Source organism: Euleptes europaea, chromosome 2 (genome assembly GCF_029931775.1).
Source record: "Euleptes europaea isolate rEulEur1 chromosome 2, rEulEur1.hap1, whole genome shotgun sequence".
Lineage (NCBI taxonomy): Eukaryota > Metazoa > Chordata > Lepidosauria > Squamata > Sphaerodactylidae > Euleptes > Euleptes europaea.
In genome coordinates, this window is record NC_079313.1 from 123549135 (window position 1) to 123568980 (window position 19846).

Here is a 19846-nt window from a genome sequence, read left to right on the forward strand (position 1 = left end):
ACCCTATTGTTAGCACTAAGGGCTGCAGGGACATTGTGTGACAAATTTTGAAGGTCCCTGGTACTTAAGCTGCCATCACACTGCTGGTGGTTTGTGGTTAACTCAACTGCGTAGCCGTTCCCGGGAGCGAGAAAAAGAATAAAGAAATGGATGAGGTAGCAGAGGAACCAGCAAGGTTTCTGACTTGTGCATACAGCCCGTGGGTTCTGTAGAAAAGAGAGTTATTATTGTAGCCTGACAGAACAAGGTTTGGCAAAGGCCTCACCTGCCCTTGGAGGCGTTGTTGGCATGCTGATGTATATACTATCTTCTGTTGTGGAACTCAAGAGCGCAAACATGGGGATTCATCCCCTGACCTGGATAGCCCAGGCCAGCCTGATCTCATCAGATCTCAGAAGCTATGCAGAACATAAGAAAAGCCCTGCTGGATCAGACCAAGGCCCATCAAGTCCAGCAGTCTGTTCACACAGTGGCCAACCACATGCCTCTAGGAAGCCCCCAAACGAGACGACTGCAGCAGCAGCATCCTGCCTGTGTTCCACAGCACCTGATATAATAGGCATGCTCCTCTGATCCTGGAGAGAATCGGTATGCATCATGACTAGTATCCATTTTTACTACTAGTAGTAGGGTTGACCCTTGCAAGTATTTGGATGGGAGACTTCCAAGGAATTCTAGAGTCATTATGCAGAGGAAGGCAATGGCAAACCACCTCTGTTAGTCTCTTGCCTTGAAAACCCCACCAGGGGTCGCCGTAATCCAGATGTGACTTTATGGCAACAACAACAAAAATACTTGAGACCAAGGAGATTAGGGGGGATAGAAATGTTTCAAATAAATACATGCATTTAAATACATTAGAAACATATTTAAAACAGTTAAGTGATGATTTCCAAAGGGGCCTTTATTTTCCCCAAATATACGCAGTCCGAATGGATCGTTATTAAGGGAATCACAAAGGTTACACAGTGCTGAACATGAACATTAGGAACTTATGGAGAGAGAGATACTGGATTGGATCTAGCTCTACATCAGTGGGAAGTGATGATCTAGGTTGCTCGCCTCCAGGTGGGGCTTGGCGATCCCCCAGGATTACAGCTGTTCTCCAGACTACAGAGATCAGTTCCTCTGGAGAACATGGCAGTTTTAAAAGGCGGACTGTATGGCCTCACATTCCTTCTGAGCTCCCAGACCTTAGTGCCCTCCTCGGACTTTGTCCTCCTCAGGCTCTGCCCCCAAATCTCCATGGAATTTCCCAACCTGGTAATGCTGGAGTGGACTAATAGTAACATCAGTCGGAGCATGGCAGCAAGGAAGGTGAAGGAGATGATCTTAGAACTTCAAGCGTTTCCGCAGGTTTGACCCCTAGTTCTGGTAACCGCTCAGAAACATCCAAGAAATGCTATGGTGACAACGGCTGGTTTCGAAAAGAACCAGATGCTGGTGTCAAAACAGGTTCTGGGGTTCATCTCAGACGCCTCAAGGTTGAACTGTGGCTCAAATTTTGATTTGAGTGAGGTTAGGATTGCAAACCTCTAGGTAGTAGCTGGAGATCTCCTGCTATTTCAACTGATCTCCAGCCGACAGAGATCAATTTGCCTGGAGAAAATGACGGCTTTGGCCACTGGACTCTATGGCATTGAAGTCCCACTCCTCCCTCCTCAGGCTCCGCCCCAAAACCTGACGTGGAAGCCAAGCGGATTAGCAGTCTTGTCCAGGATACCCATCAGAAAGTCCACAGCCACGTAGAAAAAGTGTAGTTTATTTGTACAGTGCAGAAATATATACAGATACTCCTTTCACACTCTCCGCTCATAACATCCCGCATAGAACTGCGGTTTCACTTCATTATATACACCTGGTGGTTGCAGCCACCAATCACAGTAGATATCCAATTATCCTGGCATTGCTACTGCATTGCATCAGCCACCTGGCTATAGCTGGATCAGGCCAGCTTTCTCTAGCTCCCCAGGTACTTTCCAGGCTGATTACATCATCCTTAGATCTCACTGATCTATCCTGCACCTGTCAAACTAACTGACAGACTTGTAATCTTGACACTCCTTCTCAAGGATTTCAGATTAGTTTGATTAGGTTCATGAATCTATTGCAATCCACAATTTTTGTAAATAGATCTGTATATATTTCTGCACTGTACAAATAAACAACACTTTTTCTACGTGGCCGTGGACTTTCTGATGGGTATCCTGGACAAGACTGCTAATCCGCTTGGCTTCCGCGTCAAAACCTCCCTCTGGTGGCGAAGAGGAACCTGGCAACCCTAGGTGGGGTTTTCAATAGGAACGTTAGTAGCTACAGAACAACCCATTTATTGCCTCGTATGTTCTCTCTCCTCCCCAGAACACCTTGGCAAAAGCGTTATACGACAACAAAGCTGAATGTCCAGATGAGCTCGCCTTCCGCAGAGGAGACATCCTGACGGTTCTCGAGCAGGATCCCCTCGAGAGCAAAGGATGGTGGAAATGTTCCTATCTTGGAAAGCAAGGCCTTGCTCCTGCAAATCGTCTCCAGCTTCTGTTCCCTTCACAAGTCCCCTCTGACTTGCATCACTCACAAGGCCTTCAGACTAGTCCAGGAACCATCTACCAGGTTCCCTCTGCACACAAGTCTCGGGCCCTGACAGCACCAGTCTATGAGAGAATGGACAGTTGGGTTAAGCCTCGTTCTTCTTCCCTGCCGAACCAAGAAGTGTACCAGGTGCCAGCGTTGGCTGCAAAACTGCTCAGTGAAAAGACTCAGATCTCATCAAATCAGGTAAAGATGAATGCCTCAACAGAGAGAGTAACCATGAACCCCAAACAGCAATCACGAAGGGCTACAGGATGTTTTTTGCTTCCCCCCTCTGCTCTTTCTCTCAGTTGAGTTCTGCAAGATGGAGACCCCAAGATGGGGATCCCAGACAGGGTAACAATGTGTGTGTGTGGTGGTGGTGGTGGCGGCGGTTTGAAGCTCCTTCGGCACATTGCTGTGGTTAGGGTTCCCAACCTCCAGGTATTAGCAGGAGATCTCCTGCTATTACAACTGATCTCCAGCCGATAGGGTTGCCAACCTCCAGGTAGTAACAGGCGATCTCCTGCTATTACAACTAGTCTCCAGCCGATAGAGATCAGCTGCCCTGGAGAAAATGGCCACTTCGGCAATTGGACTCTATGGCATTGAAGTCCCTCCCTTCCCTGAACCCCGCCTTCCTCAGGCCCTGCCCCCAAAACCTCCTGCCGGTTGTGAAGAGGGACCTGGTAACCCTACCTGCCGATAAAGATCAGTTCCCCATGAGAAAATGGCTGCTTTGGCAATTGGACTCTATGGCATTGAAGTCCCTCCCCTCCCCAAACCCTGCCTTCCTCAGGCTCCGCCCCAAAAACCTTCCACCAGTGGCGAAGAGGAACCGGGCAACCCTAGGAGTTCCAGTCTCGGAACTCCAGCATCACAAAAGTAGTTTGCTTTTTAGCAATGCCTTAAGATCTCAGACTGCAGGGAGGTACCCAAAACTGGGTGGTGACTCTTGCAGGTGAGTCGCGAGTCCAGAAGGGAGAAGGAAAACTAGGGAGAGCTGGGAGAGGGGGCCTGGTGACCCCTCTGAGTTTGCCACTGCCTCGCATGTGAATTGGCCGTGTAATGAAGCCTGTTCCTCAGCGATGCTCTACCTTCAAAAATATTAAGCAGGGAAAAGAACAAAAAAATAAGTTTGTTCAATGTTAACTGATGGGAGATTCCTGCATTGTGCACGGTGTAATTTTAGAGGTGGTTCCTAAAACATATAGTTAGTTTAGAAATGGGTTGCTTTTCAAAACGTTTGAGAACTGCTGCCTTAAGAGATCTGGAGTATGCACTCTTCCGGCACACATTAGTGGAACTCAAGAATTCTTGTCAAAGAAGACGATCATGTGAGATGGAAGTTAGCTTACCCCCAATCTATTTCTAACTTTCAGGCAGGCTTTGATAAAAAGCCTCCCTGAAAACCACCAATCCTCCAGACAAATCCAGAGGTCAAGGAGTGACTCTACCACATCCTTCTTTAACGGGAGCCTAATGGAAGAGCAGGCGGTGGCGCTCAGTGGTTGTTCCATTGCCCCTAACAACCACGGTGTAGGAGCCAAGAAGGCCAGTGTAAATTCAGAGTATCTCAGCATGCTTGTGTGGAAATAGTTCTAATTTTTTTCCTGCTCTACTAAAATGATAATAGGACATGTTCTAGTGGGGAAAGGCTAAGGACTTCTTAGCTGTGGGGAAAAATAGATGATTAAGAGAAGGAGGGTGACAGAGTTTTATATACTTTCTCTCTCTTAATGCTAGAATTTGGTATGAACAGACAGAATCCCCCCCACTTATAGTACTACATTTTGGGATGTCATCCAATGAAAATGATTGGCATTATGTCCAGGGGAGAGGAGGAGGAGGAGGAGGAGGAGAAGAAGAAGTCGTTAGTTTTATATATCTTGCCCTCCCCAGCCAAACCTTACTGCATTCATTTTGCCACAAGTTGCCAAGATAGTAGTTAGTGTGTAAAGAATGTTAAATTTCTAGATAAAGCCATGGGAAAATAAGGCTTAGGAGCAGGACCTCCATATTCAGAGGCAGTATTGAGTAGCAGATTTGTTGTTTGTTAATTTAATTCTTTGTACTGTGATTTTCTTTCTAATGGACACCCCAAGTCATTTACGTCATTCTCCTCTCCTGTCGGGAGTTTTTCCTGAAGCCTTTCATTGGCAGTTGATGGAGACAGACTACTGAACTAGATGAATGTAGTTGAGGGCTTTAAGAGGGGAGTGGGCATATTCATGGAGGAGAGGGGTATTCATGGCTATTAGTTAGAATGGATACTAGTCATGCTGCATACCTATTCTCTCTAGTATCAGAGGAGCATGCCTATTATTTTGGGTGCGGTGGAACCCAGGCAGGATGGTGCTGCTGCAATCATTTTGTTTGTGGGCTTCCTAGAGGCACCTGGTTGGCCACTGTGTGAACAGACTGATGGACTTGATGGGCCTTGTTCTGATCCAGCAGGGCCTTTCTTATGTTCTTAGTGGTTTGGAGCTGTGGCGTCTGATCTGGAGAACCGGGTTTGATTCCCCACTCCTCCACATGAGCGGCGGATGCTAATCTGGTGAACTGGATTTGTTTCCCCACTTCTACACATGAAGCCAGCTGAGTGACCTTGGCTAGTCATAGCTCTCTCAGCCCCACCTACCTCACAGGGTGTCTGTTGTGAGAAGGGGAAGGGAAGGCGATTGTAAGCCAGTTTGATTCTCCCTTAAGTAGCAGAGAACGTCGGCATATAAAAACCAACTCTTCTTCTCCTCCTCCTCCTCCTCCTCCTCCTCTGAAGTAGCATGGCAGTTCATATGTTCTTCAGTGACTGATAAGGCTAATGATGAGCAGCAGTACTCCTAGCTATCTTCCTCTGAAGCTTACGAGTTCTTTGAGGCAGTCAGATCTTTCAGATGTTAATCCTTAGAATTGCGACTTTGCAGGGGTTGCGTCCCATGCTGTGTCGCAGTTGCTGCTCGCAAAGAACAACTGGGCCCTAATGATTCTACCACAGAGCACACTGAAAGAGCATGGAAGGCAAAGAGGGCAGCTGAGGGCAGGAATAGAAACAGGGTGGACTGAATTGCTCTGAGACAGCTGGTGGACGATCAGCTGTTCCCTGAGCAGCTGGGCAGAGTCTGTCTGGTCGAGATGCTGAGACCTGAGTCGAATGGGACTCTGGTGGGCAAAAAGATCTAACTGTGACGTTGCACACAGATAGGGTTGCCAGGTCCCTTTGCTCCACCTGCGGGAGCTTTGTGGGGGCATGGCTAGGGGCACGTGACATGCACACGTATGCCCTGCACAACGCGCTGACCTCACTTCCGGGTTTACCCGGAAGCGATGTGGATGCTCTAGCAACCTCCACAGAAATTCTATGAAAACCATAGCATTTATTGATTTAACTGTTTGTCTTTCTAAGGGCGCTTTCACACATGCTGAATAATGCACTTTCAATCCACTTTCAATGCACTCTAACAATTGTTTGCAAGTGAATTTTGCCCTTTCACACAGTAAAATCCAGCTGCAAAGTGCATTGAAAGTGGATTGAAAGTGCATTATTCAGCATGTGTGAAAGCGCCCTAACTCTCCGCCATAGAGTTTCGGCGGAGATTGCTAGAGCGCCGCATCACTTAAGGAGGCTAAAGCGACCATGCATTTTCACCCTGAGTATTCTCCCCTGCACCAGTTACGCTCTTCAGTTGCATCTGTTTGTTTCCCCTGCAAAGCAAATAGCTAAAGTTGCCAACCTCCAGGTTCTAGCAAACAAGTAAAGCATTAATACTAAATAGACTATCTGTGTCAAATAATAGTACTCGGCCCTCAAAATATTAAGCAAAAGGGCACGTATATATTATATACAAATACAATAGCCAACAGTGACGAAAATACAACAATATATATACAAATGATAAGATATAGAACAAGAAGGTGTAGCTGTCAAGCTACCACTTAAGATGGTAAGTTTCAACAAAATGTATATTCAAGGTAAGTACAATGTCTTTTTTTGTGTTTTTCAGGAACAAAAAATGAAGCATGAAGGGGATAGAAGAAAGATGGGAACGCCTTCCGGATGATTTTTGACGCTTTCACTGTCATGGGATACCTTCCTCAGCCATCTGCTTCATGCACGTTGTTTTTCCTGCAGTTCATAATAAATTTATACTTATAACCATCTATCTGAGTCTTGTCCTAAACATTTACTTACATAAACGTATGACCGTCTTGACCGTCTTCACATTTTGTTTGTTATACACTGTCCCGTGACAGTGAAAGCGTCAAAAATCATCCGGAAGGCACTCCCATCTTTCTTCTTGTGCCTCACTTGTCTGCTGGCTAGCTAGTCACGCAAGCAAGGAGAGAGAGTAACCCCAGAAATAGGGTTGCCAACCTCCAGCTACTGGAGATCTCCTGCTATTACAAGTGATCTCCAACCAATAGGAATCAGTTCCTGCTGCTTTGGCAATTGGACTCTATGGCATTGAAGTCCCTCCCCTCCCCAATATGGGTAGGTGTACCCTTCTTTGACATTGCCAAGTGGAGTTCCTAACTGTGAGCAAATCAGTTTCCCTGTCCTCCTCCTCTTTGAGCCCTGCCTGTCCGGTCGCCACAAAAGTTTTTTTTCCCTCTCCTTTTTCCCCTTGTGTGCCTGTCTTTCACACATCAGTAGCTCAGCACAGCAGTCAAACAGAAGCTACCAGGAGGGAATTATTGTGTGAAGAGCAAATTCAGCTTCACACAGCTGACCCCGGAGCTTGTTTTGGAGGTTGGAAACCATCTGGCAGGGTCAGTGACTGTTGACAGAAGATTAACAAAAAACCACCAAAGACTTCTTTCAGCAATAAGTGGCTGTTTTCGCAGAACCTGTACATCCGACTTCTTCCTTGTTTTTCTCCCTTCTTTTCTCCCCAGTACCTCTTTACGCTTCCCAGAGCAAGCTGGGCATCCACGCTGGGTAACAAAAGTGATATCTATGATGTCCCATCGCCTCAGCGCCACAGAGCCTTATTCTCCCAGGTGAGTCTCTTTACCTTGGTGGCTGATAACCGTGGGCAGACTAAAAAATCATTAAGAAGAGCCCTGCTGGATCAGACCGGTGGTCCATCTAGTCCAGAATCCTGTCACACACAGTGGCCAACCAGTTGCTCTGGAGGCCAATAACAGGGTATAGAGGGCAAGGCCTTCCCCTGATGTTGCCTCCTTAAACAGGTGTGGAGGTTCTCTTTAGTCTCCATGTCTGGTAGCCGCTGATTCCCTGATGCTCTCAACTGACCCGGTATAATCACACATTACAAAGTCCTTGTGACTGCTGATATGTTTTAGAACAGGGGTCCCCAGCACCCCCTGTCTTGATGCCCACCACGTATTTTTAGAAAATGGGTGAGGCTGGGGGGGGGGGGGCTCTTGCCCATTTTTTGGCCAATGGCCACTGAAGATCTGATCAGCTACACAGATTAAATAACAGTGTTTGCTTTATTCTCTCTCAACCTCTTTCCCAGTGCATTTTTAATTACCCCTCCTCTCCCCTGCACTTGGGCTTCCTCTGTGTGTGGGGGGGATTCATCTCCAGCAGCAGCCCTTTTGTGGTTGTGCCCATTAGCCTGTGTCAGAATTCCAAAGGTGCCCACGGTCTCAAAAAGGTTGGGGACCCCTGCTTTAGGAGTTCCATGTCTCAGATGTCTGGATTAACAACAACAACCACAACAACAGCCCCAATCTCGCCCAAGTCCTAGCAGGACGCCCTTCTTACGCACAGCTGCACCATGTACTAGCCACCCCTGCCTTGCTGTCGGTGCAGGGTGTTTTCCCTGCCTGCTCCTGGGCTTCTTGGGGGTCCAGCCTTGCCTGTCTGTCATCATCAGGTCCCTTGGCCCCCAGAGCAGTCACTGTGCCATGGTAGTGTCACAGTAAGCGTAAGGCACTTGGGGTATTATATGGGGGGAAGGGGGTTCTGGCAGTGGGACCTGGGCAGCTTCTTCTCCGTGCCACCATAGCTACTTGTTGAAGGTGGGAATGGCTGAGCCGTAGGGTTGCCAACTGCCAGGTAGTTTCCTTTTGATATTGTCAGCTTGGTCCTTGTTTGAATTACCCGCAGCACATGGCCAGCGAATTATAGAGTCTGATTCCATATACGGACTTCATCAAAAAATCTACAGGAATCCTATTCATCACTTGGACCAGCTCTTACAAAGACTGATATTATAAGTGGAAAGTCTTTAGACTCAGAGAGAAACATTAGACATAGATTTTTTGTATATATGTTCCTTGACCTTGTTCATTGATATTTGTTGTACTATACTCTTGTTTGACTATCGCTCACTATTGCTTGCACTACTTTTTGTACTTAGAATATATGTGTAGAATTGAGCCTAGTGTTGATTATTTTTGCTTAGCCAACTGCCAGGTAGTAGCAGGAGATCTCCTGCTAATTCAACTGATCTCCAGCCGATAGAGATCAGATCACCTGGAGAAAAATGGCCACGTTGGCAATTGAACTCTATGGCATTGAAGTCCCTCCCCTCCCCAAACCCCGCCCTCCTCAGGCTCCACCCCCAAAAATCTCCCGCCGGTTGCGAAGAGGGACCTGGCAACCCTACTGACCCGTTTCCTGCTGCACTTCATCTCCACCAATACAGATGGTGAGAAGTCAACGCTACAGCTGCCAGCTCGACATGGGTCAGGTGACAGTAGGGGGGTCCATCTGCTCCTGCGAAGCTGCCAGATCCACTCTGGCACCTCGGTTCCATCAACGTTTTGCTTTGTACTGCTCGCTTGCTTCTTATACACTGCCAGCCCTGACAACAGGCTACTTTTAATTGTCCCTTTGTCGGCGCCTGGTCTTTCCAGGTTACTTTTCTCGTACGCAAACGTGCCGTTATTACCAAGTAGGTTCAGGGGGATTCAAGCACCTTTCCCGTCGCTACGGCAGCTGTTTCAGAGCCTTAAATGCATGATGCGATGTTTACAGGTCTGTCCCTCGGCCTGTTTACCAGTTGTACATAGGGCTGCTAGATCCCCCCTCTCCATCGGTGGGAGGTTTGCGGGACGGGGCTGGGGCAATTGCACGCACCGCCGTGTGTGACACAATTACATCACGTCTGCGTTTACCCCTGGAAGCGCCGCATCGGCGCGGCTGCTTTAGCACTCAGCCCCCCAAAATGCCGGTGTTTGGGGGGTTTGAGTGCTAAAGCAGCCGCGGCGATGCAGCATTTCCGGGGATAAACCCGGAAGTGACGTAATCGTGTCGCATGCAGTCCCTGCTCTGGAGCAGCCCAGCCCAAACCACCTACTTGGCAACCCTAGATGTACACCAAGGGTTCTGTGTTAAAACTGAATTCACAGGTGTGCAATACCCCTTCCCCTTGTCACGTGCTGGATCTGAAACAGCTGTACGCCCCATTGGAAAAACTTGCTTGTAACCCATCAGTACACTTAAGCTTTCACAGCAGGGCAAACTGTGGCTCCTCGGGGCTGTTTCAGTTTGGCATGGCCGGGGCTTAAGACCCCGCTCCTTGCATACCCTAGTACCAGCTCTATTCAGACTCCGTGTGCCTGGGAATTAAGTTTCAAAGCAGAACTCTCAGACCCCGTCTGGTCAAGGGAACATGAGTGAATGTCAACAATATATTGTGCAGTTATCCTCAGTGAAGTCATTTTCTAAGTAAACTGTATGCATTTGTCACTGGGGAAAAGCGATCTCCCCCTTCCTTCCAGCTCTGCACCATGGGTTGGGATCCTCAGATGGACTGTGGAGCCCCACATAAGTGCAGAACATAAGAACGTAAGAAAAGCCATGCTGGGTCAGACCAAGGCCCATCAAGTCCAGCAGTCTGTTCACATAGTGGCCAACCAGGTGCCTCTAGGAAGCCCACAAACAAGACGACTGATTTTTACTCAGAAGAAGAGTTGGTTTTTATATGCCAACTTTCTCTACCACTTAAGGGAGAATCAAAGCGGCTTACAATCACCTTCCCTTTCCCTCCCCACAGCAGACACCCTGTGAGGTAGGTGGGGCTGAGAGAGCTCTAAGAGCTGTGACTAGCCCAACCTCACCCAGCTGGCTTCGTGTGGAGGAGTGGGGAAACCAACCCCGTTCACCAGATTAGCCTCCGCCGCTCATGTGGAGGAGTGGGGAATCAAACCCAGTCCTCCAGCTCAGAGTCCACCGCTCCAAACCACTGCTCTTAACCACTACACTATGCTGGCTCTAAGGAAAAGGTGCTGTAGAGTGATATTGATTGGGTGGGGAGCCCAGGTGCTGTTGAGGTTGCTTTCTGAAGTTCTGTTCATTAGACCACTTTGCCATCTAGGGGCCATCTTGTTTCACTACAACTCCGTGGTCTTAACTTTATTTTTATTTTATTTTATTTGCCATCAAATCACATCGGAGTTACGGTTACCTCATAGGGTTATCAAGGCAAGAGATGTTCGGAGGTGGTTTGCCACGTCACCCTGGTATTCCTTGGAGATCTCCCAGCCAAATACTAGGCAGGATCAGGGCTGAAAGTATGTGACTGGCCCAAGGTCACCCTGCAACCCTCCATGGCATGAGTGGAGATTCGAATCTGGGTTTCCCAGGTCCTAATCTGCCACCTTAACCACTATACCATGCCGGCTCTCCATGGTTTAACATACACAACATATTTTCCACCAAGAACTCTGAAGCCTTGCCCTTCTTCTTATGAAAGGCCTGATTTCACAGGCTCTGCCTGGATTTCATTGACTATATTAAACAGTGAAGGGCTGGCCCCAGTGCGAACAACAACAACAAATGGACAGCTGGGCCAGCCAGGACTATGTTGTAAGTTTTGGTCAACCTGGGGAAAAGCCCAGGTCTGCAGAAAAATCTGACTTGCTAAAAGGGATTAATTTGGGGGTGAAATCCCCCCCCACCTTATCACAAGCAGACATCACAAAAGCAGAAGGACTTTGAACACAGTCTGAGGTGCAAAAACTGGCATCAATGAGAAGTTTGCCAACCTCCAGGTAGGGCCTGGAGTTCTCCCAGAATTTCAGCTGATCTCCAGACTACAGAGATCAGTTCCCCCGTAAGAAACAGCAGCTTCAGAGGGCAAACTGTAAAGCATCACATCCCTGCTGAGCTCCCTTCCCTCCCCAGTCTCCATACTTCCCAGCCGTTACCCCCAATTTCCCCGACCTGGAATTGGCAACCCTATGTCAGTGACCAGGATCAGCACAGGCAATATCTGGCAGGAGGAGAAGAAAATAAAGACAAGGAGATCCAGAGGAGGAGAGGGGAGAAGGAAATGGGATTTCCCCTCCGCATCAATCCCCTCTTCTTTTGCCACACTTGCATGGGCAGTCCCAGGGATACAAGATGTAGAAAGGCCTGGATATCAGTGAGCATTCTTGGCTCATCTCTCATTCCTTTTTTCTACTTTTGACTGGGAAAAGTTAAGAGTTTCTCCTTGATCAAATAAAAAAATACCCCTCATCTGTGAATGGCTTAAAGCAGAGGTTCTTTCCCAAACTGTGCTCCAAGGAGCACTTGGTACTCCATGAAACATCTCCTAGTGCTCCATGAAGAGATTGGAAAGAAAAACACTACTGTCGTTCGGTTTAGTACATAGGTGCTAGGTGAAAATTAGTGTTCCGTGGCGAATTTCTCTCCTGAAAAGTGCTCCATGACTCAAAAAGTTTGGGAACCGCTGGGTTAAAGTACATGATATATTATTACAGTATATATATATTTTTTACCCCCTTCAATAGGGTCTTGCCACTCCTCCCTCCTCCAGAAATGGCTCCCAACTTTCCCCCTCTGCTGAAAATTGCCTGGAAGAGTCACCGCAGCTTTATGACATCCCGCCGAGCGTGCAGAAAGCCAGAATTTGCACACAGGAGCCAGCTGTGGGTAATGTAAGTGTCGCTTGGGGGAGAGCAAGTCAAAAAAACACCTGTCCTTGGCTCTGTCAGGGGAGCTGCGCTCCTGCTGAACTCAACCTCAGACATGGTCTCCATCTAGGGTCTTTGGGGTCAGAGAGCTGGGGATTGGGGTTGAGCAGGAGCCAGTGTTAAGTAGTGGTTTGAGTATCCAGTTACAAACGGGGAGATCTGCATTAACTCCGCTATGAAGCTGGAGCCTAAACTACATCACAGGCTTGTAGTAAGGGTAAAATGGAGGAGCCGGGAATGATGTTTGCTGCTCTGGATTGCTTGGAAGAATGGCAAAGTGACCGTGGTAAGATAAGGTGGAGTCTGATGTGCAGCGGGCCAAACCTCCCCCTACTCTATTGTGTGGCCGCATTTAGAACACGGTGCAAATTCCATGCTGGCCATAATTAAACAAGGAATAGAGAATAAAACTGCTTCTATCATGCTATCATACAAATCTGTGGTGAGACCACACTTGGAATACTGTGTACAGTTCTGGTCACCACACCTAAAAAAGGATATTGCAGAGCTTGAGAAGGTGCTGAAAAAAGCAACCAAAATGTGAAGAATTTGGAGATGTTCAGTTGTGGGGGGAGGAGTATGGATGGACATGGTAAAGGTTTATAAAATTACAGCTGATGTGGAGGAAATGAATAAAAAAAAAGAACCTTGTCTTCCTTGCCAGAATTTGGGGGCACCTAATGAAGCTGATGGGCAGTAGATTCAAAATGGATAATTGAGATACTTATTCACACAATACTTGTGGAACTCAACACCGCAGCTACCTTGGATAACTTTGTGGAGGACAGGTCAATCCACGGTGTACATGGTGTACTCCACCTTATGCTAACCATAGTTACCTGGCCATTCCTCCAGGGCAGCGAATTTCATTTTCTGTTCTTCCATTTCACTCTTACAAAAACAACCCTGTGAGGTAGTTTAGGCTAAATGCAGCCTCCATGTTCAGTGGCAGTATACTTCTGATTGCCATTTTTGGACGGCGGGGAAAATAACAACAGGGACTGACAGAGGGATAGAGAAGCAGAGCCACACAGAATCAGGGTTGTGGCACTAGAGGAAGATCTTGGTATATTCCCAATTCTGTATAAATTGCATTTTTTGGCATTGTCTTCCAGGTGTATGACACACTCCCCACAACTTCAAGAGACCCTGGAAAAGATACAGAAACAGGAAAGCATTTGAGTCATTACAATACGTTGCCAAACCTTCGTAAATCAGAATGGATTTATGATATACCTGAAAAAACAGGTTTAAAACAAACTCCTCAGAGCCAGTCGCCAAATAAACATATGTTTTATGACATCCCTCCGTCTAGGCTCGAGTCTGATATACAGAAAATCCCACCAATCAACAGTGAATGTAAATCGACAAAGCCACAATTATATGATGTCCCACCTGTCCAAAGGAAATTAGCTCTTCTGGAGAGTCCTCTTTATGATGTACCATCCACACATGATGTTCTAGTTCTGCGTCAAAATAGTAACTATGATGTCCGTCCAGCTGTTGTGTCCTCCAGGACCGAAAAGGAGAACTACCAGCAGACTCTTTATGACGTTCCAAAAAGAATTGCCTCGCCACAAATGACAGGGGTTGAAAAATGTAACTATAATTCCAGAGAAAACATTTACAATTTTCCTTCGCAGTTACCAAGTGACACCAAATTGAACCCAGACAGATTGTCTGTCTCAAGCGTCGAGAGCCGGACTAGCACCATATCGACATCCTCCAGTGCTTCTACCGAGTCCTTCTCATCTAGTCCATCATCATCTTCAGATGAACCCAGCAAAGAAACGACCATGGAACTTGACACGGCCATAGAAACTTTGACTAAGCTACAACATAGTGTATCAAGTTCCATTGCAAGTCTAATGATCTTTGTGAGCAGCAGGTGGAGGTACCAGGAACATCTAGAGGGGAACATTGAGGAAATCCATCGAGCCATTGACCACATAAAAGTCTCCTTGGGAGAATTCTTGGACTTTGCTCAAACCATTGAAGGAAACGCCACTTGGGCCTCTGACAGTAAGCTCCAGGTGAGGATCACAAAACAGCTCAGCATCCTCACAGCCTCGTTTCAGATCCTGGCGGAAACTAGAGAAGCGCTGAACAAATGTAAATGGTCGCTCGAGGTCCTGGTCATTAAGAAACCTCAGAACAGCCCCGACGACCTGGATCGGTTTGTGATGGTGGCCCGCACCATCCCAGATGACATCAAGAGATTTGTCTCCATCGTCATCGCAAACGGGAAGCTCCTTTTCAGAAAGAATTGCCGAGAGAAGAATGGCAAAGAGCCAAGACGCAAAACGGCAAAGGGCGGTCTCGAGCAGCGGATGGAAGACAATTCGCTTCTAAGAAACGTTTTGGATAAATCGAGAGAAAACAGCCTGAATGTGGAGAGGGCAAGAGCTGAAGCCACTGAAGATTGTGACTATGTCCAGATACAGGTCGGTGAGGCTGGGATTATAGAAACAAACATGCATGGGAAACACATACAACAACCCCACCTTTCCTTCTGATAAATTAAACCAGAATAGCTACCACCCCCAATTTTGAACTCCCAAACAAACAAATTAGAAACAAGGAAAGGGAAATCCATGCTTTTACTTTTCTTTAATTACCCTGTAAGTACAAAAAGCTTATTAAAATATGCTAAGGGGGAGTTAATCCATACATGTTCTTCAGTGCACAGTATTGGTGCCATTTGCTGCCGTTCATCATTGTTACCCGCGGGGAATGTGGCATGCTGTTCTCATAATGAATAATATAAGTACATAAGAACATAAAAAAGGCCCTGCTGGATCAGACCAAGGCCCATCAAGTCCAGCCGTCTGTTCACACAGTGGCCAACCAGGTGCCTCCAGGAAGCCACAAACAAAACGATTGCAGCAGCACCATCCTGCCTGCGCTCCACCGCATCCAAAACAATAGGCATGCTCCTCTGATACTAGAAAGAATAGGTATGCAGTATGACCAGTATCCATTCTAACTAATAGCCATGAATATCCCTCTCCTCCATGAATATGTCCACTCCCCTCTTAAAGCCCTCCAAGTAATTCCGACACACTGATCATTCCAATATCATAAGGGCTGCTTTGCTTTGTAAACATCCAGTTGCTTCCAATCTCTCAAAAAATGTTAGGCCTTTGTTTTTTTGTTTTTAAAAGGAGTTAGGTTCTAGCCTTTATGGGTCTTCAGAATGTATTACACAAGGAACAAACGGGCAAGGTATCCAAGGAATCTGAGGAATTCCTGAGTTTACAACCTTAGCAGTGAAACAAGGGCTTGGGAGCACATTGGTGGGCCTCCCAGTGTCATGTCTGATTTGACCCTTAGGTCCAGAACACTGGGGATCCTGCCTGAAACCCTTTAAGAACACAAGAAGAGCCCTGTGGAATCATACGGGGAATCCATCTAATCCAGCATCCTGTTTCATGCCGTGGAGCCCGTTGTCCCCTTGAGCATAGAGTAGGGTTGCCAACCTCCAGGTACTAAGAAGAGAAACTAGTGCTGTTCTAATGGACAATATAGTAAACTCAAATGCCATCTAGCGCATATAACCAGCAGCCTGTTTTCGTCGTCTACAGTTACAGTAGGTGCACTTAGCTAGATGTTTCTCGTTGTTGTACCGTATTTGGGATATTTAAGTAATTCCAGTACATGATTCTAACACACATGCTGCACTGCAATATTGATTAATTAATTAATTAATTTTTACTATTTACTTCTGTGGTTTGGCCATAGTGGCTGTGAGTTTATTATAATAACCTCCAGGTACTAGCTGGAGATCTCCTGCCATTACAACTGATCTCCAGCCGATAGAGATCAGTTCCTCTGGAGAAAATGGCTGCTTTGGCAATTGGACTCTATGGCATTGAAGTCCCTCCCCTCCCCAAACCCCTCCCTCCTCAGACTCCGCCCCCAAAAACCTCCCACCAATGGCGAAGAGGGACCAGGCAACCCTAGCACAGAGGCATAGAGGCCAACGCCCTGATGTTGCCTCCTCTGAATACTAGTTGTAGGGGAAGGCCTTGGCCTCTGTGCCTTTTTTTGTTGTCTTTCACAGGTAACTGGTTGCCTGCCATATGAAACAGGCTGCTGGATTAGACAGTCCAGCAGGGCTCTTATGATCTGAAGGATGTTCAGGCAGGATTTTCAGCATTCTGGAACTGAAGGTCAAATCAGACATACCAGGGTTTCCAGCTCCAGGGTAGGAAATACCTGGAGATTTGGGGGTGGAGCCTGAGGAGGGAGGGGTTTGGGGAGGGGAGGGGCTTCAATGGGGTATAATGCCATAGAGTCCACCTTCCAAAGCGGCCATTTTCTCCAGGGGAACTGATCTCTGTCGCCTGGAGGTCAGTTGTAATAGCAGGACATCTCCAGCTAGTACCTGGAGGTTTGTGTGGTAAACAAAGGTTAGCGTGCTGTGGGATGCTCAGCAAACTAGAAACAGCACTTCACGAAGCTAGACACAATGATTATAAAGTAGTGGTATTTAATAACATATCCACCACTGATAGTGTGTAGGCAAAAACATGTGTTGTTTATTATTGCCTTAAAAGTAACGCCGAAAAGAGGACTATGCCTTGTTACAAACAAATAACAACATTATAGGTAAGTCCATGAAAGGGGGTGGCAACCTCCCTTTCTTCCACAGATATGCTTCTTGAGAGTAGTAATTCAGTAGTACAGTTGTTCTCAACAGAAGCCCGGTGATCTTTCTGTTTCGGCGATTGACACCTTCTTCAGGGACCACTATATCATAAATTAATACACAATACTAATTAACAAATAATAATTAACAGAAATATGCTAGCAATTGGCTTAAACCAGGGAGAAATTAAAAAGAAGATAGAGCATCATACTCACACGTTGGCTGTTATTAACAATCTCTGCGTTGGCAATTTACCAAAGATACTGCCCTTAATTTTAAATAGTGCAGTCACATGTAAGAATCAACCATTAAAGGGACAGTTACATTTTACATTACAGAAGAACTGATATCAATTAAAGAGACAGCTGTTACATAGATTATGTTACAAATAGCATGCTAGATCCATCGAGGTGTTCAGTCCTTTAGGATACAAAGTATCAAGCATGTGGATATATTTAGATTCTTGACGTCTTAGTATGTGATCCACATCAGACCTATCATATTTCTGTTGATTAAATCGCCATAATACAAAAAATGAAAGATCCTCATCAGTGTGAGACCTGAGGTCTCCTGACTGCTTGCTCCGTTTTAAAGGGCAGGTGTGCAGGACTCCATACACCTGTTTTTTTAAAAAAAGAAACAAACACTCCAGCATCATGTTTGGCCTTGAGATCTCCATCATTGGAGAGCTCACAGTATGTTCTTATGGCTGTCTTTCCTAACACAAGAAAACAATCACCTGTATGTACACCAGGCAGGCAACCCTGGAGAAGGTATCTATGACCTTCCCCATCCTTGTCCCATACCCTGCTTCCCTACTGGTTCCCAAAAGGAAAGCGGGAAGGAGGAGAAAAGGTGGGAAGGAAGAATTCCTTCTGATGCCTCATTCAGGATGAACAGTGCAGATTTTTCCTTGCTACATAATACATCGTTTGCAAGTGAGTACCTCATTGTGAGAATGATTTTGTGGGAACTGGCTCAGAATGTAACTAGGATATGCTAGAGATAAGAGTTGCATTCATTTTGATGCTTAGAGGACGTGTTCTCCACTTGCCCTGGGCCTGTTACCTAAGGGTAATCTCCCTTCCTATATGGATTCTCTGGTTAGTCCAGAGTTATGTAGAATCTGTATGCTTTCAAGATTTAATTGCCCTTTTTCAATGGTTTTGCTGGGCCGTATGCTAAAGATCCCTTTTTCAGACCGGCTGTGACCCTGCCCTCTTCAGTCAGTGGACTCCTTGGTACATATCCTTTTGCATCGCCTTTACATATACCAACTTAGGCTAAAATGGATTATACCATGGTTTAACAAATGGTCCACATCTTCTCGAGCAACCTTTGTTGCTCATTTTTTTGAGGCTTCAGAGAAGAGACGAAGGGAGACATTTTTAGAGATGGGTCTTATTTAAGTTTTATGGTTTTATTGTTCAATACCTCGGTCTAAGAACAGGGGGAAGGAAGGAAGGAAGGAAGGAAGGAAGGAAGGAAGGAAGGAAGGAAGGAAGAAGGAAGGAAGGAAGGAAGGAAGGAAGGAAGGAAGGAAGGAAAGAAAGAAAGAAAGAAAGAAAGAAAGAAAGAAAAGTAACTAGGATATAAGCAGAAAAACAGATGAAGAATGAGTGAGGAAATCAAGGGTCTGTTAAGGCCTCGGGCCGGATGCGACCCCTTGAGAGCTCTTATCCAGCCCACGAGCCATTCAAGGCAGTCACTCGCCTCACTCTTGATCTGGGCTGGCAAGGCAGGGCCCGGCCAGACCAAGTGATATTTATGTCATATCTGGCCCTCGTAACAATTGAGTTCAACACCCTTGGTTTATGCTCAGTGTGCGTGACTGGCTGTGTTCAGACTAGTAAGAGCAACCCAGTTAGATTCCAAGGGCATAACAATTTCAATCTAATTTATCAGCATTATTAGCTGTATTACTTTTGGATGTTTCTTCTGTTGATAGGTAATATAGTTCTGACTATGCTTGATAAACCAAGCTTTGTAGAAAGAGTTACCGAAGTCACCAACACCTGTGAATCTATTTCTTATTTCATGTCTCCCTCTCTAGGGTTCCCTATCCAAAACCAAGCCTAATGTTCTGAGCGAGCCGGATCCTGCCAAGAAAATGGAGCTCTCCGATCTCTGCAGACTGTATTTTGGGGCTGTTCAGAAAGCTATCAGTGTTCTCCGAGACAGCCTGAGCGGAAATCAAGCCCCAGAAATCTTCATCGCGCAGAGCAAACTAATCATTATGGTGGGCCAAAAGTTGGTGGACGGCCTGTGTCAGGAAGCCCTCGAGAAAGCCACGCGGAATGAGATCCTGCACTACAGCAGCAAGTTTTGTAGCCTGCTGAAGAGCGTGGCCATTGCCACCAAAAACGCTGCTATGCAATATCCAAGCGCTGAGGCCATAAGGGAACTTCAGGATCAAGCTGACGGGCTGTCTAAATACACACAGCAGTTCCAAGCGATGGTGGAATGAAGTATCCCTTCTGCTGGTGTCCCGAGGATATCCAGTGCCGTGACTGCAACAACTGAGATTAGTTTCTAGCTGTGGCTGAGAGACTCCTTGTTTATCCACCTGCCCAAGGGGGACATTAGTACTGTAGATGTTTTTAAAATAAATGCATAAAACATTTGGTACAATGCTTTGCGGTCTGCCAATCCGGGCTGCTCAGATTGATGGTGTGTTCAACCACAGCTCCCAAGGCTTCCCTAGAGCAGTCCATGTAGAATCATAAGGGTTGG

The 19846-nt window shown here is 46.5% G+C and overlaps 1 protein-coding gene across 1 annotated transcript; it reads left to right on the forward strand.

Annotated features, from left to right (window-relative positions):
• The first annotated feature begins 1302 nt into the window (after window positions 1–1302).
• On the forward strand, window positions 1303–19596 carry CASS4 (Cas scaffold protein family member 4). The gene is made up of 6 exons (XM_056844888.1): window positions 1303–1356; window positions 2362–2775; window positions 7462–7566; window positions 12280–12426; window positions 13578–14906; window positions 19167–19596. The coding sequence occupies exons 1-6, from the start codon at window positions 1303–1305 to the stop codon at window positions 19578–19580; spliced, it is 2463 nt and encodes an 820-aa protein (XP_056700866.1). The 3' UTR covers window positions 19581–19596.
• Window positions 19597–19846: the final 250 nt, after the last annotated feature.

Coding starts and splice junctions, on each gene's coding strand:
- CASS4 (XM_056844888.1), top strand. CDS start 1,303: ATGGCAGCAAGGAAGGTGAAGGAGATGATCTTAGAACTTCAAGCGTTT. Junction 2,776..7,461: donor CTCAGATCTCATCAAATCAG/GTAAAGATGAAT, acceptor TTTTCTCCCCAG/TACCTCTTTACGCTTCCCAG. Junction 7,567..12,279: donor ACAGAGCCTTATTCTCCCAG/GTGAGTCTCTTT, acceptor CCCCTTCAATAG/GGTCTTGCCACTCCTCCCTC.